The 27,133-nt window shown below is 41.4% G+C and overlaps 1 protein-coding gene across 2 annotated transcripts; it reads right to left on the bottom strand.

The window, feature by feature from the left end:
* Positions 1–522: 522 nt before the first annotated feature.
* On the bottom strand, positions 523–22,399 carry LOC117254576 (E3 ubiquitin/ISG15 ligase TRIM25-like). 2 transcript variants are annotated; one of them, XM_033622928.2, is made up of 9 exons: positions 21,086–22,398; positions 18,904–18,999; positions 15,019–15,099; positions 13,176–13,328; positions 9,880–10,039; positions 9,625–9,663; positions 7,000–7,071; positions 4,778–4,855; positions 523–4,208 (listed from the first exon to the last, which is right to left on the bottom strand). In XM_033622928.2, the coding sequence occupies exons 1-9, from the start codon at positions 21,686–21,688 to the stop codon at positions 3,649–3,651; spliced, it is 1,842 nt and encodes a 613-aa protein (XP_033478819.1). In that variant the 5' UTR covers positions 21,689–22,398; the 3' UTR covers positions 523–3,648. The 2 variants fall into 2 exon arrangements, with proteins under 2 accessions (XP_033478819.1, XP_033478820.1); XM_033622929.2 differs by lacking the exon at positions 7,000–7,071 and having other exon boundaries at positions 21,086–22,399.
* Between the last annotated feature and the right edge of the window lie 4,734 nt (positions 22,400–27,133).

The raw sequence follows: 27,133 nt of genomic DNA, 5'->3' as shown, positions 1-27,133 counted from the left end.
TAAAGTGCTGTAGTAGGCTCCCAAAAATTTAAATTCTGTCACCCACTGGGCAGAATAGCTTCTCAGTTTCTTAAAATGTAAGATGGCAAAAACGGAGACTGTGAAAAGAATACAGTTTTGTAACAATGGATGGTCTAAACTGATTTTCCTTACATATGGGTTGAACTATACGATTGAAATTAATGGAAAAATTAAACATATTAAAACAGTTAAAACCTTAACTACACCTTAAAAAAATGCATTTTTTTAATTTAAGTAATAAAAACATAAAATTAGGAAATGCAAGCCAAACACTGTCTTGGTTTTTTTTTTTTATGAGAAGGGGAATCATGTAGTTATTATTGAACAAAAAGAAGTACGTGAAACTGTACATCGTACTACCAATCACTGGTTGTACGCTGTCATATCTTTAACTTAGTGCCTAACAAAGGTGATATTTATCTGTGATAACCACCCACTCCAGTTTAAATCCTTGTTACCATGTTCTAATGTTTCCAACATAAAACAGTCTCACACTGCCAGTTCAGACCTCCATGGATCAGTTTATTGTGAGCCGAGGTGGAATGAACTCAGACACTCAGACAATTACAACATATTTTACAGTCACATCGAGGAACTGAAGCACAGTAAGTAAACGGGAGGAGAAAAGGCTACAAGATGAAATATTACAGAACTGCAGTTCATGTTACCGTCTGACAGCTTGTGAAATAATGCACTTCATGGCAAAATAAAAAAGTGTTTCTTGCTTTGGATTGACCTGCCAGATACGATCAGGTTGGTGGAATTGCATGTGTTGTAACTTTAAAAGTATAGAGTAGCATAGATGTAATACCTTAAAGGTTGTTGGATATGTCTGATACGTTTTCTGTCACTGTTCTAATACAGGTTAAAGTTAATAATTAGATTCTATGCACCTGTGTGATGTTTTTGTGTCTTTGGAATGTGAATAGTTGATTTACATTTAACAAATAGTTTGGTTTAAAGGCCTCACACAGTGCTCGGTCAAGTTATTATCACAATCCTTTGAAATAGCACCATTCAAAAACAAAAAATCAATGAGGCAAAAAACAATCTCATAATCCAAGAAAAACTGTGGCTACAGTGTGGTATCCATTCAGATGGAAGAAGACGTCAGTCACACTCTTAGGGAATATGTTACAGGGCTTGTTGGAAAGATTGAGTCATCCAAGTCATGGTATTCTTAAGTGCTATATCGTAGGTAACTGGACTTGCTTGAGTTTCTTGAAGACGTTTCCCCTCTCATCCAAGACGCTTCTTCAGTTCTGGTCACCCACCTACAACGCAGTCTTGGTCGTCCCTCCCCAGATGACTGAACACTCTTAACGCTCACCTGGTAGAACGAGCACCCCATATTCAAAGGTTATGGCCTTGCTGCAGCAGTGGTGGGTTCAATTCCAACCCACTACCCTTTGATGCATGTCAGCCCCTCCCTCTTTCACACTTTCCTATTCAATAAGGCAAAAAGCCAAAATAATAATCTTTTAAAAAAAAATCACAATGCTACAATCAAAGGAAACAGTGGCAAACTTCGTTAAATGTTTCAAGTTCTTGTCCTGATATGTTTCCTCTTATCTGATGTTCTCTTATCAGTGTGAACAGCTTAAAGTTGCAAATCATATTTTCTCAGATCTGACCTTGACTGAATGGATCAGAGGTAATATTAACTTGATTAGATATGTTTGGATATGAGATAATAGTAGGATTGGATTTTTTTGGAAGCATGCGATATACATGTCTGTTAATGAAGCACTTTGTGTCGGAAAGTAGATTTGAAACCACATTTTAGCCAGGTTGTGGTGGCTTCCGTGGCTCGCCTCACACAGCATTAGCATGGTGGAGATGGAAAATGTCGTACCTTTTAAAACATCACTTTAAAATATGTAATAATTCCTTGTTACTGAATATTAGTTACATACTGACACAGATATGATAGTCCTTGGAAGGAAAAAAATCATATTGTGAATGTAGCGTTAAAGGAGTAGTTTCACATGTTGGTAATTCGGCTTCGCTTTCTTGCCAAGTGGCAGTGATCTTCTCATTAAACCTTAAATACACATCTCGACCATGTAGTGAACTCTTTTAATTCATGGTATTCTACCTTAAAGACAGATCTGCAATGTGGTGCACACAAAAACTCGCCCACATGAAAGGAAATGACCTTAAAAACATGACCTAAAGGAAAACATCTGCTACAGTATGGCCTTGACTTAATCTGAAGCTGAGGTCACTTGTGCAGGTAATGTGTTCATCATGAAAAACTAAGAGAGGTTTCCCATGTCACATGGCAGTGATGTTGATGCAGAAAAAAATCTACTGCTGTGGGTATTCAAGTAGCCACAGGTACTCAATATTCAGCCTGTCTTTGTAGAGTAAAATTTAAAAAAATCCCATAAAATGTATTTACAACATTTTTCAGTACAAAGAAAACAATGTTAAACACAAATACTTTTTAGTATATTTGTATTGTTGATTCAGATCATAGATTGTATATATAGATGGACAACACATCTCCCACTGAACAAAAATGAAGCCAAAATATCCCAGACACAGCCGCTGCCATCTTGCCCTGGGGATGTAATTTGGAGCCAGTAGAGTACAGTCTGCACAGTAGTAATCTCCACAGTATTGAGTTCCCACCTATTCACTCATCCAACCAATCACAAGCGGCGGCATCAATCACATTTTTATGGCATCAAATAACTAATTAAAACCAAACTTATCAGAGAAATGAACCTTTGAACACACTGCAGCAAGAGAACTACCTAAAATTACAGAAACCATCTTTGGGAAAAATTTATTTGACATATACCTTAAACTTTTAGTTTGGCTCATGTCCTGTCTGTTAACATAGAGATTATGTCCTATACTGCAGCCAGCCACCAGGGGGCGATGAAGTTGTTTTGGCTTCACTTTTATGGAGCTGTTGTGTCGTCGTCCATCTTTATCATACAGTATAAAACATATCAGCCCACATACTTTTTTTTTTTGATTAAAAAAAAAATTCAAACCATAACAGAGTGGATTGTTTAAACATGTTTTTTTCCAACACAGCATTTCTTCACTCATCTATATTGACTAGACCTTTTTCAGTGTAAACACTGACATATGCCAGCAGGAAAAACACAAGTGTAAATGATGATAAAATGAATAATGGTTGAACCCAAGAAACGTCCCGAACAAACCAAAATAAGAAGATAATAAGAAAATACAGGCAGAGGGCAGGTTCTCTGCAAATACAGACATCGCCACACTAGTGGGTCACAAGTGATTATTGAGACGGATTACCTTTGTGTGAGAGTATATATTGTTTTTTAGGGAAAATCTTGCATAGTATGCCTTTCATGTTATCATTAACACCTGTGCTTTTCCTACCATGTCAAGTCATAAGTGCGCTGTGAAAAGTGCATATTGTGAATGTTTAAATGACAGTGTGCCCAACAAGGATCCAAAAAGACTACTTAACATTCAAAGGGAAAAACACAGAAAAACCTGTTATTCAAGAGAGACACAGAAGAAGAGACTATGCAGAAAGACATATAGGAAAAAGAAAAGCATTCCTGACTGTGATGCTTCCTCCTGATGTTGTTGCCTCCACACCGGCAAACCCTTCAGTTGTATGTGTTAGTGTTAGGGTGGGTGTGCATTTCCTCCCTGCCCCTCATGAGGACAGATGAGCAAGGTGGAGTCCAGGTCGAGGCGGAAGGCCGGGTACAGCGGCTGAGAGAACGGACAACGAAAGGTGTGCAGGAGCACCACTGTGTCCGACACGCTGTAGAAGGACAGCGCTCCTTTCTGGCGCTCCAGGAACACGCCGATTCTGGGGCATGGCGGTGCAGCCACCGTGGTCTTGCGGTTGTCATGCCAGGCAGCGTATCCGGCATGTGTACACCTCAGTCGCCAAGAGTTCTCGTTGCGCCCCAGCAGGCAGGGTTTACCGCCACCTTTGCGTCCGATACCTCTGTAGGTGACGCCGATGTCAACCCATCCCCCGCCCCTCCACTCCACCTCCCAGTAGCTGGCACCACCAAACTGGCCTTCCCTGCACAGGACCTGGGCCACTGAATCGAAGCGCTGCTGGTCCGGGGGGTAGGATTGGGGCTCCTCGCCACAGTGCGCACCCTGGGGCCCCTGCAGGAGGACCAGGGTAGGGTGGGCTGTGTCAGGGTCCAAGGATAGACGACATGAAACTGGAGGGAAGGAAACCAAAAGAGAAGTAAGTAAGTAAGTTCCTCTTTCTTCTCTCTACTATAAGGTATTTCCCAACATCCAGAGTTGAGTGGGACACAGACCGACCAACAGATGTGTTATGCACCCTAATCCTCCTCGGACCAAATCAATTATTAATGCCTAACAAGGGTGATGGCACGCTGTCATCCTGTCAGCAGGCTTGTTTCTGTCGGGACAAGACACTGCTTTTAATGACGGACGTGGGTGTCATAAATACAGTATGATTGCCATCCATTATTGATGGGGATCCATACTGGGCTCTCAGATTTCCCAGCAGGACTCTCATTATCTGGTGAACTCGAAGCATGGCGAGAAGAAAGAGAAAAGGATGGAAAAGGAGGAAAGAAAGAAAGGAGGAAGAGGAGGAGACAGATGGGGAATGACATGCAGGATGGTCATAGTGAATAGGTGCACTGGAGGGAGAGAAGAGAAAGGTTGCAGAGAGGAAGGGAGGGAGAAACAAAGGAATGTAGTGATGAGGTGGAGAGTTGGAGAAGCAGAGGGGATGGAGGATAGATGTGGTACTTACACCTGAGGAAAGCTCCCCTCATCCTCTGATCAGCCGGCTGCAGAGACAATGAGGACAGAGGGAACGACACCGGCATCGCTGATAGGAGACACAAAAAAGACAGAGAGATGGATGTTTAATTCTTTTGTCCATATTATGGAAATAAATGGAAAGAACTGAACAGGAGTGAGAGAGCGTCAATGAGGGAGAGACAGCAATAAGAGAAGAGGTGAAATAAAAGTAAAGGTGGAGAAAAAAGAATGTGGGTATACAATATTGATTAGGGACAGAAAATGAAATACAGAGCCAGGTGAGTGGGGTAATATTCCAAAAAAGAATTGTGAGATTAAAGTTGTAAATTCACCCAAAAAAAACTTAGATATTCTCTCAGATTATGAAGACATAAATTTAGGAGTAAAAGAACCACAATGCTTCTTTTTGCAAGAATTGATCAACCTCATCATTTAACACAACAGTTTTTTGGACGTCCAATTGAGCAACCCGGTCTCACACCCAACTACAAATACTGGTGCAGTGGTAAGCATTGGCATTGCCGCCTCACAGCAAGAGGGTTCCTGGATCAAACCCGGGAGCCCCTCTGTGCAGAGGTTACATGTTCTCCCAGTGTCAGTGTGGGTTTTCTTTGGCTACTCCGGCTTCCTCCCACAGTCCAAAGACATGCAGGTTAATTGGTGACTCTAAATTGTCCATAACTGTGAATGAGAGTGTGAATGGTTGTCTGTCTCTATGTGTCAGCCCTGTGATAGTCTGGTGACCTGTCCAGGGTGAACCCCACCTTGTGCCCAATGTAAGCTAGGACAGGCTCCAGCCCCCACGACCACCAACAGGATAAGTGGTTACAGAAAATTAATGAATGGATCCATTTAACGAGAAGTAACTGTGTATTTCCTGTGAAAATGGAAGTTTATTTTGAAAAGAGACGATGAAAGCGTAAACTGACACGCTGTCCCTGCACATCCAAAACTGACGCAGGAGGGGTACCTAGGGCGCCATTTTTTGGCACGTGGGCAAACTGACCAAGTGTCGGTATTTGACGAGTTGTAAGTGAGAATGTGTTGAATCAAGGCGTCCTGTTATGGCTCGCGACAGTCCAAAAATAAAAGTTGTGCTGACATCCAGGACGTTATCTGGCCATCAGCTGGACATCCTTCCTGAGTGTCCATACAACATCCAAACATGACGTTAATGCAAATGGGCCTATTCAGCTATTCTTCTTGAGTTTATGCAGTGTGCATTCAGCAGCTTTATATGTTCTAAAAACTCAAAACAAGTCAACTGAGTCTTAAAATTATTTTATGTCAACACTGACTCACACAGGACACAGAACCCAGTCTCCTGAGTGAAAGTCCTGTGCTTGACCCATTCATCCACAACAGTTTCCTTCCTATCTGAACTTCGCCACTCTTTATAATACTCCACCTAACTTTCTGGCAGTAAATTTGTCAGGTTTTTTTTGTAAATTTAACCACTTTAATTACAGAGAATGTCTATGATTTCATTCTAGTAAATTTAAGACTTTAATCTTGGAAAAATCATATTTTTTTCCCCTTGGAATATTACCTTCCTCCGCAGCTCCATATTTTATTTTTTAACCTAGAAAGACCCTAATACGCCATCATATAAGTGAGACAGAAATGGCAATTAAAAAACACGAGCAATGTCAGTGGCAAAACAGGAAAAAACAAGCACAGCCAGAGAACCCACACAGAGAGAAGCGCCTGAGAAATAATGATGCCATAAAAATATGATTATTCAGTGATGACACCTTGTAAACAAATACAACTTTGCCAAGCATTTGTGCATGTTACATTAGCCCTAAACAATAAAGTCAGTACATGTACAATAGGTATGTGAGTTACATCTTTTAAATGATTGTGGTGGCATACATTTATGTTTGTGGGAAAATATATGTGTCGCTTTTAACCCATTCATCTCACGTTCTTGACACTCCCGTCAGATGGAGCCAAAATATGGAAACCTACACAGAGTGGCTTGATAATAAAAGGAGTAGTTCAGACTTTGGTGAAATACACTTTTGATCTCTGCAAGACAGTGAATAAGCGTGTTTCCAAACAAATGCCAAGGTATTCCCTTCAGAGTGATAGATTTGCTAAATTAGCCTGCTGGTTAGTTAGCATGATAACAAAGCCAAAAACAGCTGTTTGTTGAGTTAAAGCGTTAGTTCACCAAATATAACCAAAACCCCGACAATCAACACTTACCCCCAGTGGTTTGTTGCCCTGCAGATAGTGTTGGATGTACTTGCTGTGGTTTGGAGTTCTCCGCACTGCCACCTCCCCAATACAATAGACATGAATGGTATTTGATATATTTTCAAAGAACTCAACAGTGCCAAGAGTAACAAAACAAAATCAGCAATGTCCCAGTTAGTTAGACTGGAAAATCCACAGACGTAGCTGAGGAGAGTTTTCATTGTCATCGAAATTCTTCCATAAAGCTAATTCATTTTAAACTTAAATAGTTGGAGTCTGATTGTTTGGTATGGTAAAAAATAGCAGCGCACACAGCTCCAAATCTTGAACACTGTATTGGGTGTATGGTTGTGGCAGACATCGAATCAAACACTCACAGATCAATAGTCTTCTTATTTATTGTGGGGAAAAACAAATATGTTTCAGCTAGAAACGACAATCAGTGTAAAACAAAAATTGAGCATAGTTTGGGGAGGACACGATGGTAAGCTCAGCTCACATCCCAGCTACGTCAGCTGATCATCCACTGGATTGATAGAAGGGAGTCAGCTGATAGATCACATGATTCCTTTCTATGCAACAATTGGCAAATCTCATTCAGGGCGCCCTATTTAAACTGCTCCGGCCTGCCTACTGTTGCTGCTTCCTCTGCAAGCCGCTTTGCAACCTGCCTCCACCCCAGCTCCTCCTTTTCATGTTGTGTCTGACTTATCAACGTAATTTCTGTTTGTCAGTGATGCTGCTCTGTTCTGTTACGGGGGGTCTTTTTTGCTGCTCTCCCTGACTTAGGGGGCGATGGCACAGAAATGAGACGCTAGAGACGCGGACACTTCAAAGACGCTTGAAACGCTGGAAGCGCTTATTGAATGTGCGCTAGCTACTGGCGTCTGACGCTCAAAAAGTTGAAAATATTTTAACTTTTCAGCGTCTACGCGCGTCTAAAAACATGCGTCTAAAAAGAAGCGTCTACAAAAACGCCCGTCTAAAAAGATGCTTGAACGCCGGTCAGACGCACCGTATCATAGGAAAACAATGGTTTTACTGGCATCGCGTTTCTAACGTTTCATCTCGGTGTGATCGCTCCCTTAGGCTTTCCATGTAGGCGCATGGAAGGGCAGAAAGGTTTGCTCTCTCTCTCTCCCTTAAGGCTTTCCACATAGGCGCATGGAAGGGCAGGGAGGTTTGCTCTCTCTCCCTTAAGGCTTTCCACATAGGCGCATGGATGGGCAGAAAGGTGGGCTCTGTCTGTCTTGAGGCTTTCCATGTAAGCGTGTGGAAGGGTGAAGAGGTGTACAGCAGCAAAACAGGCTGCAATGTTACAGTCTACGCTGCGATGTAACCACTTGCGCAATTGTACACCATCAATTTACGCCCCTGTAAGTGTCTGACAACATTACGAAAAGGACGCTACAGAAACAGACCTTCTGTTACGGAGTAAAATCCTTTTTGTTCAGCCAGAAACATCCCCAAAATTGCTACTTCCAAACCCACCAGACTGCATTTAAATAAACAGTATTCTTATCAACATAAAACACACTTTATTCAAAGTCGACAGAAACCAAATAAAACTCACAAAAGCCATCTTGGTTTGTCTTTCCACTGTTACAGCAATCACCAACTCTGGTTTGATTAAAATAAACCCTTAAATCACCCAGTTAGATGTGAAAACATCGTGGCTCTATACATGCTAAAATGACTGTTTATTTAAATGCAGTCTGGTGGGTCTGGCAATAGCAAATTTGGGGTTGTTTCTGGTTAAACAAAAAGGATTCTTAAAGGACTATCTCTGTAGGGATCCCTTTCATAATGTTGTCAGACACTTAGAATAATAATCTGAGCCCAGTAGCGATAGCATTGTGTCACTTAGACACAATGACATGTGGGTCAACATTAATATTTCTCAGTGTCTGAGAAGGAAATAAAAGCAGAGATATAGTAACTCATAATTACTAGACAAAGTGGTTAATTTTTTTCTTTTGTGGATGCAATGCTCTTCCGTAAAGATAATGAATACATATAACTGAATGCTCAAGATGCACATAAATATAAGACTATAATACAGAAAAAACCTTAATAATGTACCTACTTTCACACTGTGTTTGACCTCTACTTAGGAAAAATAGAAATACATTTTGTCTATGATTACAACTCTCCAAAGTGCACTAATGAATGCTGTAGGAATAGAGGGTTCAAAGTACCTCCTCATTAGGAGAGGCCATTTCTGGGTGGGTTATTCAAGGATGGAACCCACAATGCAATTATATCGTCCCTTTTCTCAATTGCCATTTCTCCTGTTTTGTCTCACACTGATGATGGCTTCCAACTTTTTGGCCACAATAAAGAAGAGGACTATTTATCCGTGAGTGCTGGTGTTTTGCTCATTTCTGGTTTGATTGCTTCCAATTAAACTAAACTGAACTGATTAGACCGGAGCAGAGCTGGATGTGAGCCAGAGTGTGTTGTATCAGACATCGCCCTGTCCTCTTCAGCATGAATAATTAACACGTCCACTGTCCCTCGCAGTGTTAAATGTCATGTCAAAACCTTCAGCCTGGTAGAAATGGGTCACCTCAGACCTGACACTGACACAGAGGGTGTGTGTGTGTGTTTGCGTATCATGTTTCTCATGCTTACCTTTTGCACACTCTGCACCAGACACGTAGTTCTCGTTAACTGGAAGAAAAAGTTACAACAGTGTGAAACTGTGTGAGACATTTGACATCTTGAATGCATAAATCTACTTTATATGCTGAGTTTGTTTAAATGCTTAAACTTTAAATCTGCCCGAGGAGCTAGTGTCTACATGTTTGAGTATTTAGTACATTTTTTAGCATTCAGTACATCACATCATCCTCAGTCTGTCCTCCTGCCTGTAGGTCATAGCTGTACCTGCGCGGCTGATCTTGTCCACCTCCTCCCTGCAGACCTCCTCCATGCGGCTGCGGAGGTGGCACAGCGCTCTCCTGGCGCCGCTGAAACCCTCTGTGGGCAGGCTGAGGGCTCTAGAGTGCCGACCGGTGGTGAGAGGGACGCATAGCAGGGGAGCCGCCTGGGTCGATATGGACAGAGTGAGTGGAAAATACAGCCTGGCGTAGCATCCACACCCCGCCCGCCCTCCTCCTTAATTCCTTGTACAATTGAATTTGAAAATAGCACTTAAGCAGATGCTGTCTTTTTTTCCACTGGTCACTGCTGACTCATTCTTTCCTCTCATCTGTTCTTCCTCCTCCATCCCTCATCTACAGGCTGATCTCTTTGGGCACTATGCACTTTGGTGACTTCTTATGGCCTCCAGGATGCATTAGACGTAATGGATGAATATCAAATGCAAGAATTGCTAATATGCAGCAGTGGAGGAAGTAAGGCAAAGTAACCTGTAGGTGGATTTGATTTGCAGTGGGAGCCAGGCATCCATCTTGACACACATTTTACAAACAACACAGACAACAGAAAGACAATATAAAAGTACCCAGGTGCCAATAATCACCAAAATAATTTAATAAAAGTTGTCTCTATTGCATTTCTTAAACGTTGCTACTACTACGATAGCATTTGTTACTTCTAGGCTGGACGACTGCAATTTCTAGGTTGCTCCTATAAGTCTCTACAGACCCTCCAGCTGATCCAGAATGCTGTGGCAGGTGCATTGACAGGAACTCGGACAACAGATCTAATTTCTCCTGTTTTCTGCACTGGTTCCCTGTAAAACCCAGAATCAAATTATAAACCCTTCTCTTCGACTTTAAAGCTCTTCATGTTCAGGCACTGTCATATCTTAGAGAGCTCATAGTACCCTACTGTAACACCAGACCACTGTGCTCCAAGAATGCAGGGTAACTTGTGGATCCTAGAGCTTTCAGAAGTAGATCAGGAGCCAGAGCCTTCAGCTATCAGGCTCCTCTTCTGTGGAACCATCCTCCAGTTTTGGTCCAGGAGGCAGACACTGTCTCCACATTTATTAGCAGCCTTAAGACTTTCCTCTTTGATAAAGATTATAGTTAGGGCTGGCTCAGGCTTGCCTTGAACCAGCCCCTAGTTAAGCTGCTACATAGGACTTTCCCTTGATGCACTAAAGCCCTGATTTCCAGCAAACACTTTTGGTATGGTACCCTTGGAACTTTAAGTAACCTTTCAAACATGGTACCAAGACTCTAGGCCCATTTACGTTTCTACCCCAAACAGTACTCTTAAATGTGGGAGGGGTTGTTGTCACTCACTGCTCCATCTAGCACTCTGTCTATGGCATGATTAAAAATAACTGGTTTGTGCATTGAGTCCTCCTCAGGCAAGTGCAGGGGTTTAAGGTTGCCATAGCCCACAGGAATGAAGCTCTGCGACACTTTTGTTCCCTCCAAGTGAGGATTAGAATATATGCAGATCACATAATCCATCTGAAGTTAATGGGTATTTTTAAACGCTTGAAAATACGCTCATTACTAAAAGTCATCCAAGAGAGACGATAAAAACTAATGGAATGGTCAAAGTTGTCATATTGAAGTTTACGGTGAGTTGATGGATTCACGTCATCAACTCATGCACTGAGTAACATTACAAGAAAATGAGACTTAAGACTTGCCACAGTATGAACAGTAGTTACAGGAGCCTCAAAACTAGACACAACTCAGCCCTGAGCAGTGTGACCGTCCTCTATTGACCAATCAACAGACTGCAGTGTTCACAGCTCCACCTTTTAGTACCAGATCTGTGTGATAGGTACCCCAACAGAGGGGGGACCAAACATGGGGACGGTACGGAACAGTTCCATTTACAACAGTGGAAACGTAAAAAAAAAGCGTACGAACTGAACTGAACTGTACTGAAACAGCACTCCTCCATTTTCTTTACATCTGTATGCATTCATGTCCCATTAATACATGTTACTAACTTGGCCTCTTCCCCACAGTCTGTGCTTCTCACCTCACAGGTTTCTTGGATTGTGGTTGTTCCTGCTTAACACCCACTACTACTGATAATGTCATTAGTTATACTTCTGTTATCACAAGTGTTATTATTGCTACTATTAAAACTATTCCATTAAACACTGCCACTGTCAGTATCATTAGTCATATTTTTATTATCATTGCTTCTATTATTGCTACTAGTGAAAGTACTCCATTATATCCACTGCTATAATTATTACTGGTCATATCTCTGCTATTATTACAGCTATTAATGTGATTATTGTTGTTGCTGTGCATGTCTGTGTCCCTCTCGCCGTCTTCCCTTCAACCCAAACGGCAGAGGCAGATGGTCACCCAACACAGCATCTTGGTTCTGTAGGTGGTGTCTGCCTCTTAAAAAGAAGCTTATCCTTGCCACTGTTGCATAGTGTGCTTGCTCTTGGAGGGAATTTGTTTTACTCGTTGGGTCTCTGTAAATTAAGAGTATGGTCTAGACCTGCTTTATCTATACCTTGGTACTATTAACCAATGTCCACAAAGAAGAAGCTGAAATCACTTTCAACCAAGCTGGTTATCCACTGTGCCCTGGTGTACAGGGACTCTGGGTTCAGCTGTGACTCACCAATCAGACCATTCAATAATCTGATTCAGAGTTTCTGCTTTTTAAAGATAGGTTTCCAAACCATGTCACAGATGAAAAAGATACAACTGATTCAATAAAAGCACGATAAAACGATGTCACCATGGTTTGTTGTACTCAGATCCTTACTACACATCCGAAACCTCAGAGTTATTTTTGACAACAACCTCTCCTTCGAAAAACATGGCAATCAAATCACCAGAACTGCCTTCTTCCACCTAAAAAAACATCATAGCTCGTCTCCGCCCATCGCTCTCCCCTCTGCTACCAAAATCCATGCTTTCATCACATTCAGAATTGACTACTGTAACAGCATTCTTAATGGTTCATCATCCAAAGTCCTAAATAACTCTGCTGCCCGAACCTCCACTGGCTTTCTGTCCCTATCTCAGAATCGTACAGCATTACTCGGTTTCCACTGTTGAAGAGTTACTTGTTTTGGGACAGCAAACCTATCGAGAGTACGGAGCACTGGCGTTCTGATGTGTGCTGCCAACTTGATGTAGCGTTGTGTTTAAACGTGGTTGTTTCCTCTATCCATTAGCCCTTCATTCTCCCCCTTTTTTCACCACTGTGAAGTTATTCTTGTTCCTGGGTCTTTACTCCCTTTCCCCCCTTGCATCCTCCCTCTTTCTCCACCTCACCTGTAGGAAATGGGCATTGTCCTCCGTGTGCAGAAGCTGACTGATCGCCTCGTCTCTCTTCCTCAGCTCCTCCAGGTCTTTCTCCAACATCTCTATATCTCGTTCGGCCCTCCCAACCACCGCCCGCTCCTTCGCCTCCAGCCTCGCTCGGACCTATGGCACATAAACAGATGTTCTAATCGAAAGAGTCACAATACATTTTTGATCTTCTGCTACGTTATGAACCATCCAAACCTCTCAGGTCATCTAGTGTGCTATGTGTCCCAAGAGTCAAAACTCAACATTTAGAGGCAGTGTTAAATGTTTTATGCACCATACATCTAGAACTAGCTCTCAGACAACTGCACATTCACTGCAACTCTTAGTTCTTTTAAATCAAGGCTGAAGACTTTTCTGTTTACCTCTGCCTTTTATTGAATCAAACAATCATTAATTTCTTACACTGTACAAGAACTTTCATCCTTTTACTTTATTTTCTATTTCAGCTCGTTTTTTCCATTCTCTTGGCTCATTAATGGCTGTTTTAATTGTACTTATATGTCCTTCTACAAAGCGTTAATTTGCACTTTGTCTGGATACTTTTGGTGTTTCATGTAAAGGACTGTGAACTGCCCTGTTCCTGGCATGTGCTTCATAAATAAACTTGCCTTACCTTGACCATGTCAAAGTGCCTTATGTACCATGAGTGTGGCATCGGTGTAAGAACCAAGTCGTTCAGACCCACAGAAATGATACAGAAGACTGAACAGGATTTCTGTTAAACTGGTATCAACAAGTGTATTGAACTGATCTGCGCAACTCAGATCGCACCTGCTAGAGTCCAATAGTACTTTTACAGCTACTGCTACAACTGATACTTTAAAAGCAGAACTACAGTTAGTGGTACTATTTTTACTTCGACACTTCTAAGGCTACTTTATCTACTCTTCTGAGTTCTACTGGTACTTCTACTGATTTCTAAGAGAATCACTGCTGCTATTACTAGCACTCCAATTGCCACAGGCCTTGAGTGGTATCAAGGTATTACAGTATACTGGGGTATTTAAAAATCATGAAGGTATTTTCAGTACTGTGCAAAGTACAGATGCACCTCTTCCTGTGAAACCAATACGGAGATGCTGTATTGACGGGATGTATTGTAATACACAATATCCGCCACCAGGGGTCAGTCTCTACTGGTGGAACTGGCAGCTGAGCTGAGAAAGATGCCGACTGCAAGTGGTGGGGATAACATTACAGGACTAGTAAAAAAGAAAGATGCCTCTGCCCGTGTTTGGGAGTATTGTCATATATAACTTTATCTTGAGATGGATTCTTTCAAGTACAAAAGTAGCTTTTTAGCAACATGATTTTATTCAACCCATCATCTCTGTTTAGCCCACTGATGTGTTGGTATCCACTGCAGCTGTTCATTTTTGGACGGACAAAATGTACAGAGCTGTTAAGTTGTCATCATGGTACCAGTTTGCTGCTAGCTAACTGTAGCTAACTTGTTTGTTGATTGTTTGGTCTGTGACGTAATAGGTCAACCAGAAGAAGGTCCAATATTAACAAAGTGAAAGGGGCATATCGTAGCAGATTTGGACATATTTTGGTCAGTAAATCAATGCCCCTCCTGTGCTTGTATACTGGGTATATTGGACAGGAGTCCTGAACTACTTAAGTACTGAATAGCTTCTATCGCCAGTAGCTCAGGTTTTACATTTTCTTATTTTATTTATTTATTTATTTGTTACACAAATATGTTCATGTTCAGTATACCCCAGTGGAATTACAAGAAGGCCCAAGCCCAAGTGCTACATTGGTAACCTTACAGCTGATACTTCTCGCCCTTGCTCCTCACCTCTGCTTTGGTTTTCTCCAGGCGGAGTGCCATGTCTGCAAACAGAGCTTCACTGTCCTCCAAAACAGCCGACGCTGACACCTGAAACATGCACACACACAGTCAGACAATGGAAAACAGGAGTAGTTAAAGTAGAACAAAGCAAAGACTTAAAGACACAATGAAGCAGAGGATTCAAACTTCTAGAATCCTGTCACTTTCTAAGAAATGGTGAATCTTTAATGGCAACCTCATCTGCCACAGAAAAACTTGAATCCACTGATGCTTCTCAACTGAATCTCGTCAATGATGTGTAACAGTTTTACAGCTTAGAAAGATGTGTTATGACGCATTACAAAATCCTCCAACAGGAATCATATAGATAAAGTGAATGAAGTTGGCATTTCTTGTATTCTATGTTTTATGTTTCCAAAACTTTTTATCAACTAAGCCAATCAGTTCTCAGCTTTGAGACTTTATTTCTTCAAAAAAATCCAATAGCTTTTAACATGATTTATTTACCCTAAGAGACAACTTTATCAGCCAGTAAAGGAATACTTAATCCTTGAGTTTATTAATTTTCATTGGACACTGCTGATATGTTGTTTCCCACATAACTATACAAGTAAGCATATGAGTAAAACAAAACCATTACCTTAAGATTCTCTGAGATTTTATGCCACAACAATATTTTTCTCCAACCTTTGGTGCTCTTTATCTATTTTCAGACCAAATAATGACGAGGGTGCAGAGTGTGCTGCCAAACTGTATTTTTATCAGGACTAAAAAAACCTCAGAAAAGAAATTCAGGCCGTCCTGGGACCATGCAACTCTCTACACCAAACAAAACAAACAAAGCAAGAAAGTCTCAGTGCACATTTCACATAGCTGTGCTCAGAAATAAACCTCCACCATCTAAGCAGTGGAAAAGACGACAAACTGATATCCCAGATCTGATTAAAGGCTGATTTCGAGCTTATTTTCAAGTGAGCTAATACAGCAGCCTCCCAGTTTGCCAGGAGCTGGTTGGATGCAGATGATGCTCAGGGGAGGGAGGAGAAAAGGCTTTCCTGGAAGACCGAAGGAGTGGCATAGAAACTGGAACTTAAATTAGCTTTGCAGTGGAAACTGATACAACAGCTCCTGTGAGGCGGAGTGTTTGTGTGTGTGAGGAGCATGTGCGTGTGTCTGTGTGTGTGTGTGTGAGAGAGAGATAGAGGCGGGTGTGTGAGCCTGATGTCACCGTGGAGGCTGTGTGTGTTGTGTAAATGTCAAGTTGAGTCTATTTATGTAACTCTTTATCTCATGTGCTTTACATAGCACATGCCATGCTACACTACTGTGTATATTACATCATGTTAACCTGGCTGCACGACTGGCATGAATTACTTGGCTTAATGTTGAGATCACAGTCATTGATCACAATTATTAATCAATCCCTGGCAGCAAAATACTGCAGCTGGAGAAAACTGTTGCATACTACTGTATACTTATTCAACCTATAATATATAATAACTAATATTAACTGCACCTGATGATCATAATTTTACTGAAATGAACAAATCTTTTAATCAAAATGTGCACATCTTTCAAAAGAATGGTTTGTTAAAAACCAAAGAAATGTTACTTTGAGAAAATCCTTGGCATTAGTGACCCCTCTCCCTTACTCCTGAATTGGTTCCTTTCAGGGCTCTTTGAACCTCAGTGTCATCTAGCACATCATCTTGTGTTTCCACCGGTTTTGAGTTGGACCATTGTTATTTGGCAATGCACAACAAAAGTAGTGGTAGTTTTTTTTTTTATTTAACCTTTATTTAACCAGGTTTGTCCCATTGAGATCAAAGATCTCTTTTACAAGAGAGACCTGGCCAAGAATGGCAGCACATATAGTTTCAACACATTGTCACATTAAACATAGACATAAGAGATACAAATAACAAAGAACTGAATTTACACAATCAGGTCGAGATCAAATAAAACATTTACACTCATAAAGCCTGGATACAATGGGATTGATCATGGACTTAAATACATTCAGAGATGCCAGGCTTTGGAAGTAGTAGCAGCGACTCTAGATGGCAGATTGCATTGTTATTCGTAAGTTTTTGTCCTGTTATTACATGTCTTTTTTAATCCAAAAAACAAGCATGGGCCAAATATTAATGAGTCCACTGCAAGCTCTTTATTTCTGATGATTTCTTACTTAACTTCTAAACTGTTGCCTTCTCCATTCTCTCTTTCCAACCTGTAGAATATGACATACCCACTGCTGTCGCCACAGTTCACACTGCAGGTCGGTCAAGAAAACCCTGTTATTTTTTGGTTCTAGCTAGGAACCAAGTTTTCGGGTTCTGAACCAATTTATTTTTTTTCCAAATGCTCCAAATGGTAAAAAAATTAGGTGCTGGAACTGGAGTGGAAAAGATGTTGTGTTCACACCAAAAGCAATGCAAATTTTCGAATTTTCACAAGGCATTACTAGCACAAGCTTGAATGCGACAATATTTTGTGTTGACTCGCTTCACATGCGCGAATAACTCATGTCATTAGCGTGTGAAATTGCTGAATCAATGAATGAACTTCCACCGGCACATCCTTGCTGGCTACCGCTGAAATCAGTCGCTGAGGTTCAGGTTTTATAACTCTGGCAAATAAAGAGTATGATGCAAAATTACACTATTCGCTTCATTAGCGCCGCTTAATTTGCGTATTTTGTGTCAAACGCGTCACATCCATCACGCCTCCTGGCAGGAATTCATGTGTAATTTTGCCTTTAGCTGCAATATTTTCGGAGACGATTATCGTACCATGAAAATCTCATACCTATATTCTTTAAGATGCAGCTGCCTTCGTTTTAACAAAAACTGACACTGACATATCCACTCAGACAGTATTTTGGCGTGTTGTCTTGCCCTGGCTGAATTCGTGTCGCTACAGGGTGCTAAGTGAAGATCTGTCTCTGCTGAGCCGCCGCTGTGAAATGTATGACTGAAACACAGCATGTGTGGCCTTGGTGTTGTGATGAGTGCCAGCTGTTTATTTCCATTAGTAGACTCCATTTCTTAGCTCAGGTTAGCTGATGCTGCACACTGTTAGCGCTGTAGCGTTACTTTACAACCTGTTCATCCACTGGCAATAAAAAGCAATTAATACATATATCAGGTTACGTACAGTACCTTTAAGTATAAGTAACCACCTAAGGGAAGAAGAGAACGGTGAATGGTCAGTTTACTTGTGGATGAGAGGCCTTTTATTTAATGCACCAGCAGCAACTCTAAATGCTGCATAGAAGTTTACATTTGTTTAACAGAATGCCTTAAAAATATTACAGATCAAATGTGAAGAAAATATCTGAAATTACAAATTACAAAAATGTATTTGTGCATTGGTGTTCTCATTGTCTGTCTCAATTCTCTCTAAAATGGATAACTACAAAATCTGTAAACAGAGCCTCTACAAGATGCAGCTGTCTGTGCTTTAACAAAAACCAGGAGAAGAGAACACATACACACATGTTCCCATTTTCACGCTGGCTTCCTGTCTCCTCTAGAATTGATTTTAAAATGTAATTACTAGTTTACGACGCTCTTAGTCAACTGTCTCTCCCTCTGTAGTTGCTTCTCTGGGTCGGTGAACACCACAACATTAGATGTATCAACAGTTAAGACAAATTAAGTGCAGAGAGGCTGCTTTCTCTTACTATGGATCAACTATGGAATAACCTGCCTTTAAATCTGCGTCATACAATATCTGCTGATTCCTTTAAGAAATATCTTAAGACCTGCCTACTTAATCTTTTAATGTAACTTACTGAAATGTAATTCATGTGTTTTAATTTTGTGTGTGTGTGTGTGTGTGTGTGTGTGTGTGTGTGTGTGTGTGTGTGTGCGTGTGTGTGTGTCTCACCTTGAGGGACTCCAAGCTTTGTTGAAACTCCTCCAACTCTCTCTCTCCGCTGCGTGTCCTCCCCTGAACGATCCGCTGACACTCCTGGAGCTGCAGCTGATAGTTGATAAACCATTAACCATTCAGGAATTTGTGAAAAGCAACATTCTCTAAAATTAATGTTTGTCCACTCAGTGAGAGCTGCTGTGATTCTGTAATCCGCTGTAGACATTTTATCCATTAAAAGCTGTGTTGTGGTTCATATTGTAAGAGCAGAACTATTAAAATACTGTAAGTACAATCTAGAATGTTGATAGCTTATCCTAATGGCACTGGCCTGTCAGGCTGTAAGTACGCCTCCTCTGCCATGTTTTCTTTAATACAAATAACTGCAATGTTTATCTTAATTCCTTTTGTTATTTGTTGCCTTTTAGACACATACTGCCCAATTGCTACAAGTGAACTAAAGGGCTTGTCAAAAGCAGTCAAACTGACTCAGATGCAGTTCATTTGGGACTGTTCTTTACTTATCAGAGGAGGGACGTGGCTGAGGTGTGACTTTGTTTCAACCCTCCACAAAGCTACAAATATTTTTCCTTCAGCCTCTCTGAGTGAGTGGCAGAAAATGCATGACCCTCCCTCCACCATGAATTAGTTATTAGATTTGTAAAACTAACTCTGTGATGTTTGCAGGTTAAAAAGGTAAATTTTAAAGTTTAAGAATACTGGAGTTGGAAAAACGCCATTTTTCACGCCTGTCGTGCATGCTGGTTAGTTTATGCAGACGGTTTATTTTTGGCCAAATTTTAACTGAGATGTAGAATTTGGTTTTGATGAAATATCACTATTATAAGCTCAGTTTTGGTTATGTTATGTTTGTTGCACGTTGTGTTCAATGATAATTTCTGTTTTTACAGTTTCTGCCTGTGATTCTTCCTTTTTTTTTTTTTTTTTACATGCCTTCCAAACAAAGGCCAATTGTTTTCACACATTTTCTTTCAATTTTTAAAGAAAATGCATGAGTTTGGAAGGCATGTTTTCTTTAAAATTCAGAGTACAATAAATTCAAAATATAGACACAGAATCATTAGATTTTCAAATTCCTGACGGTCCTACATCCCATTATGTGAGACCAACACTTCCATCAGAAAAAAAGAAGAACAAAAAATGAATCTTAACTTATATCAGTGACACTTCCTCAAAATCCCTTTATTCTATGTCTTATTTAAAATTTGGCCAAAAATAAACTGTTTGCATCAACTCACCAGCATGCACCACAAGAGTGAAAGACTGAGTTTTTTTCAGCTTTAAGATTTCATCTTAAACTTTTCACTTTTAACTTTCAAACACCAAAGGCGAAGTTTTAAAATTCTAATAATTAGGGGTGGGAATCACCAGAGGATCAACGATATGATATTATCTCTATACTTAAGTCCCAATACAATATTATTGCCATTTTAGATACGTTCTGATATGCTGGGTATTGCGATAAAATATACTGTGATATATTGGGATTCATTACCTTTTTTCTTTTTTCAACTGTAAATTATGTCCCCAAAGGAAAACTTTGTCGGCATCTGTTTTATCGAAAACGGTAAAGTTTTCAGTCTGTACATGTCGTTTCAGCCATTTTTTTGCAACAACAAAATGTGTCTAGTGGACTGAAAAACAATTGATTATATTATTCTACTAGGTTACCTAAGTTTTAAGTTGTACTTGTCATGTTAATAATTCATATAATAAAAAAATCAATCCTTGGCACTGTGTGACGATACAATATTGGCACGCAAAAATATCATGATACTGTGCTGTATCGATTTTTTATCCCCAATCCTACCAATAGCTAATTCATAGTGGAGGGAGGGTCGTGCATTTTCTGTTAGGCATTAGGCAGGGTCAAGGAAAAATATTTGTAGCTTTGGTGAGGTGAAGAAAACAAAAAAGCACAAAACAAAGTCACACCTCAGCCACCCCATTCATCTGATAAGTAATGAACAGTCCCTTATCTGAATTCACACTAAGCATAAAGAGTTTGAGATGAAATTCATCTGTGCATCTCTGACATTGAAAACTGTGCCTACCCATATTTTAAGAGTCTGATTCTTTCCTCTACTGGAGAGAATTTGGGAACCAACTGTATCAACTTGGTGTCTGGGAGTCTACATGTGTATATTATCATGAAACCTAAAGTATGTGTCAGTACCTGTCTCCTGGTTCTCTGGGCGTCCGCACTGTGCACCTCCTCCTGGTCCGCCTCGCACAGTAGGCAGTCCCCGCTCCACTCCACCGCGGCCTCCGCCTCGGAGCCGCTCCCCGCGGGCTCCAGACCCAGGCGGTGCTGTGCGCACAGCCGCTCCGCCAGACACTCCACCGCGGCCACCAGCTTGTGCCGCCGCAGCGTGCCAACCTCCCGGTGCGGCAGGACGTGGAGTTCGCAGAAGGACGCCAGACAAACCAGGCACGACTTGACCGCCCTCAGCTTGCTCTCCGCCGGGCAGAAGTCGCACGGCACTTCCCCGACTCCCCCCAGGTACAGCTCCGGCGGCGCCGTGACCATCTCGCTCAGCTTGAGTTTGTCGACGACCTCGGCGAGCACCGTGTTCCGCCGCAGCACCGGCCGAGGGCTGAACGTCTCCCGGCACTGGGGGCAGCTGAACTGGCCCGATTCCGCCTGGTCCCAGTAGTTGTTGATGCACGACATGCAGTAGGTGTGTCCGCAGGGGGTGGACACCGGGTCCTTGAGGATGTCCAGGCAGACGGGACACCTGAACTGGCTCTCCGTCACCGAGATATTCGCCTGGGCCATGTCCGGTGGGATCCGCTCTGACCTCGGATGATTTCCGACCCGCCTGTTGACTCCGCTCCTGTTGATGCTGGAGCCTGACTCCCGGTGTGTTGTTGGGAGGCGGAGGGGAGGGGTCCTAACCCTTCCGCAATGTCACCCAGCTGATGCCTGAGCTCACTCTGCCCTCGGTGCTGTCTTACAGGCATTGAAGGCTTTAAAGGATCAGTTCACTCAAACTACAGAGACTCTCACATTTTTTTTATTTTTATTTTTCCAAGAGATACTGCTCATATCTGTCTCTGACATTTCTGCATATCCACAACAGTACATGAAGGTTTTTACTTTTTAATTTTTTCATAGCAGCATCTGCTCTTGTTTTTCTAAATTAACAAGATTATTATCTCTGTTACAATAAAACTTTTCACAGAAAAAAAAAAGTTTTCATTTGTCTGAATTCATAATAATCTTGTTAATTCACAAAAACAACTGAGCTGAGCTGGATGCAGTTTGTGAGTGTGGTCACATGGACCTCTAGTGGCAACATGCTGCAACTCCTACAAGCATTTAGGAACTACATTTGCCAGCATCTACATAAGGTGAACTGACTTCACCTGCCACTCATGCCACTAATGCAGATCAGTGATACTGTTTATCACTTTGAGGAGGGTAAACATAATCTGTTGAAGGAAAAAATAAATAATTTTGAATAGGACCCTGTTGCTGCAGCTTCATTCCAACACAGATGCAGATCTGAACTTTATCAGCCTGATCACCTTCATGTGTGTACGCTACAGCTGAGAATACATAGATGAATCTATCAGCAATCCTACAATTTAAGCAACAATAAATGGACAATAAACATGTTATGATGTATCAAAATTGCTGACACACACACTGTACTATATGTTATAGTAAATATATCTATTTTTCTATCTTCATACACAGTATTTTTGTTATTGCACATGATGCACTTGTGTAGAGAGACGATGTTTGAGAATCAAAGACTGTTTGTAGAAAGTTGAAAGCCACAGGATGATAGTGTGAGAATGTGAAGTTGAATACAGTCTGACACTATGCAAGAGTTTATAACGCCCTCTGTTGACCATAGTAAAAATTACTTCTCTCTCACAAGGAAAAAGTAAAACCACCAGTGTTTTTCAAATGAGTGCATTTTGCATTAGTTCTCCCCCTCCATGTCAGTAGATTGGACATGGGCCAAGATAAAAACTCAAAGAACACATCTACCAAATTTCTCCCAAAGATGGTGTCTGTTATTTCAGGTAGTTCTTATCGCGCTGATTTATGATAAAGTGATAATTTATAAGATACATTTGGTGTTAATTAGTTATTTGATGCTATAAAAAGAAGAAGAAGAAGATATACTTTATTAATCCCCAAGGGGAAATTAAAAAATTTTCATTCCGTTGTCATATACACACAGGCCCGAAATACACACACATATATACACAGAATGAGGGGGCTGCCTTGGACAGGCGCCCTGAGCAGTTGAGGGTTCAGTGCCTTGCTCAAGGGCACCCCGCCAGCTACAAGTCCACGATCCATACTTAAAAAAAAAACAACAAAAAAGGGTGTGACATCTAGAATGTGAGCTCTGTGTGTCAATCCGTGTGCTCACCATCAGTGGTGCTGCTCATGATTGGGTTGGACTGGTGTACGGGCCATCGCTAGTGTGCAGACTCTGGTTCCAAAAATGCAAGATGGCAGTGCACATGTCTGGGATATTTTGGCTTCATTTTTGTATAGTGGGAGGAAGTGGAGACACGCTGTCCTTCTTTATATACAGTCACTGGATATTAGAACAAAACTAGAAAAGCACTCAGAGAGTGCAGACCTCCGCCAAGTAGGTGATATTCCCTCCCCCTCTGCATCAGATTTTGCAGCCTGCATCACAATTGGGTTATTTGCATCACTATCATTATTAGGTTTTATACCATGGTCTGGGTGAATACTAAATTCTGATTGGCTGCAGGGTGTCCGTTAAAAGGTGTTATAGGACAGCTAAAAAGACGTTCCGGTCAAATTGCCTGTTTGTAACCATAGCAACGAGACTCAGAGCAGAGGCAATGGATTACAACGGGCATCATGAGTGATTTTATCGTTTAATTTATTTGGTGAATTTGATCATTTTGATGACATATATGCCTTCACCATGGAGACACTGTGGTGTATTTATTTCGTTTTTATTTTGTACCAACACAGAATATAATATTTTATAATAATTTTTTGTATTTTTCACTTTCTTTTTTCCAACACAGAGCATTAATTTCAACTTTAGAATTACAACAATATTTAGCAACTGCATTAACATTTGCTTTCCGGCCACCAGATGGCGATATTTTCACCGTTTTAGAAATTGGAATTGCTGCTGTGGCTGTCAGACGATAGACTTTATTTATTATTTTATCCACTTTTCTTCAACTGATCACCACCAAAATTTTATCATCTGTTCCTTATCCCATTATTCACCTTTCCTGAAAATTCAAAATCCGTTCATAACTTTTTGAGTTATTTTGCAGACAAACAAACAAACAAACAGACAAACAAACAGACCAACGCCGGCGAAAACATAACCTCCTTGGCGGAGGTAATAACTGTCTGGGTGGTTCCTCTTAGAGCTGCACTGATTAAAGGGACACTGCACTGAATGTACGTGTCAGTTACCCTGGAAATCCAGAGTTCTCGTGAGAGCACAATTTGAATTTGCTCAGCATCCCTCTGGCAATCAGTAATGATGCTCATTACCTATGCCCATGAAACCGAGCTGCACCAATCACATCGGTGTATCTGATATAGGCGGGCCAGAAGCGAACTAAACAGATGATGACAGTGCTGCGACGACGAAGTCCAGAATCAGTCAGTAAACATTGCAAGATGGCTACGGATGAACACCAGTTGTTTGAAACGGCTTTGGCCGCTACAATGAACGAGTTAGACTTGGCTTTTTGTCTAAAAGAGGAACAGAAGACAGCGCTGAAATCTTTCCTTTGCAAGAAGGACGTTTTTGTTGTTTTGCCGACCGGAAGAGTCTAATCTACCAGTTAGCTCCGCTGGTAGCTAAGCTCTGGATATGTCACCCCGTGTATTGTTCTGATTGGTCGTAGTGTTATCCAATTGTGTGCAGTGATATTTACAAATGCATGCTTGGTGCCGCCCCTTGAGTTGGGCCATTTTCATTACTCTTGGCCAGATCCTACATCTTTCTAGATTTGGGTCTGGATTTCCAGGCTACGTGTCAGTGTCAATTTGGATAAAACAACTGAAGGACACATGGTTTTACTGGGCAGAATGAAAGCCATGTTGCATTAAGGGAAGTTGTAGGATCAGGATTTTGGAGCATGACACCTTAACAGGATGTAAAAATCAGGATATTTTGGCCTCTGAGGCACCAATTAAAAAAAATTAGTCTCTCTCAAGTGTCCCAAACACGTGCATCACTAAATTGCGGAAGGATTGCTTCATGTTTTTTATTTCAGATACGAAACCATCTGCCAAATAAGTGCTTAGTATTTTAAGTGCTCTTGCTTTTTTTCAAGCGTGATACGAATCATTACTTAAAAATGTTATGTGAGTTACATGTGGTCTGCTGTCGTCTCTGATGTGTTCTGTCACTGAGTACCGGCTCTGTGAATTGAATTTCAGCAGCAGGTCAGTGGGAGACTCAAGGTTAAGAGGGGGATTTTCAGGTACTTAAGCTTTGCTCTGACCGAGCCATATCACACACACACACACACACACACACACACACACACACACGCACTTTACCTGTGCAGTTAAGTGGTTTCCTCTGTGAGGTTTGGTCTGTCAGTGGGTCCCAGGATTAGTGCTCCATGTCACTTTAAACGCACCGAAACTTCTACAGAATAATTTGCAGTACGTAAAATGGAGTAATAACTCCACAAAATGAAATAATGATGGGTAGACCTCTAAAGAAACTCATTTTTTTCTTGCAAATTTGTCCAGTTTTAATGCTGACGTCAGTACAATGGTTAGGGCTGTAAAGACTTACTTTCATTCTTGTTATACTGTTTTTAAAAGTTTATGCTTAGCTGAGCTTATTAAAAAGCGTTAAACAGCAACAAACCCTCCTGCAGCCCTTGATCTTATGACTTCCTCACCTGCGTATCTGTCGTGTTTCTCCAATCCCAGTTCTTGAGTGGCGTCCAAGTCTCTGTCTGACTCAGAGCTCAGAGCAGGCGGAGGGACAAAGCCCTGAAAGGGGGTCTGGTCCCTCGACTCCCCTGGCCCTTTGTTCAAAGTGGGGCTGTTATGTACTCGCTGTTTTAGAAAGAACCCTTTTCAGCTAGGCCGTAAGGCGATCCTGGGCTTTTCCTAGCCAGGGTGTGCCCCGGGCGTCTCTGGTTTACCTGCGGGACCGGGATGGGTGGGGTGGGGTGGGCTGGTCCTCTCTGGGCCAGGTAGCAGTGGAGAGGGTGGAGAGGAGGAAAGCAGCTGGTCAGTGGAAGAGGGAGAGAGACGGAGAGAGAGGGAGAGAGGAGGGGAGGGATGGAGGGATTGATGTAAGGCGAGAACGCTGTGAAAGGACAAATAAACAAAGGTGGTGATGAGGGTCTGAGGTGAATTAATTGTATCAAGCTCTTTCTCTCTTTGGAGGCAGTCTCCAGAGACATCTGCACAGGGAACAGTAGACAATGGATACAGCACTGGGCTACTATAGATCAGCTTAGAGAGACCTGCAGCTCTTTAAGAGTCAACCAGCTGGGTAACACGTACATTTCATGAGTCCTCCCTGAATATTTACATCTAATGTACATTTTGTTGTTGAGCTTTTTTCAGTTCCACTTTCAATAAACATGGATGAATTGATATCATGTCTATATGCTCCCACAGCAGATATAATTACATTTGCTTGCAAAGATTTATTTTAAGCGTTCTGTAACATCAACGCTTGACATTAGATTAGATTAGATGTGCAGACATTCACTAATCATACAGCAGCTGCAGTCAAGTCAAAGAAGCCAGTAAACTGGAAGGCAATGAAGCAATGCAGCATGCGTCTTTCCAGATCTGTGATTAGTGGCATGTGAGATACTCAGTTCTCTTCAACAGATTTTTTAGTGATTCGTATTGAAGGCGAAGCATCATTAGTGTGTCTTTACTCACTTACCCTCAACTAGAAAAGCTTATTATCTTTTGTCTTCTCCATCTCCATCTATCTTACAAGATGAAGAGTCTGCAGCCACATCACAGCAACTCTGTGAGGCTGCACTTGGGCACAGTGGTGCTTTGAGCTAAATGCTAATGTCATCTTGCTAACTAGCTCATAATGAAAATGCTTTCACGGCAACTTGTGGCATGCATGATGTTAACAATCACCACTTTAGTGTACAACCCAGTCAAAATTTTGCAATTGTATGTTACTGCAGACCACAAATATGTTACATTTGTACGTTTCATTTCTATTATCAGTGCTTCCAAAATAGCGTA

Source organism: Epinephelus lanceolatus, chromosome 3, assembly GCF_041903045.1.
Source record: "Epinephelus lanceolatus isolate andai-2023 chromosome 3, ASM4190304v1, whole genome shotgun sequence".
Classification (NCBI taxonomy): domain Eukaryota; kingdom Metazoa; phylum Chordata; class Actinopteri; order Perciformes; family Serranidae; genus Epinephelus; species Epinephelus lanceolatus.
Note: the sequence above shows the minus strand (reverse complement) of the source record. Positions and strands in the feature narration are given on the sequence as shown.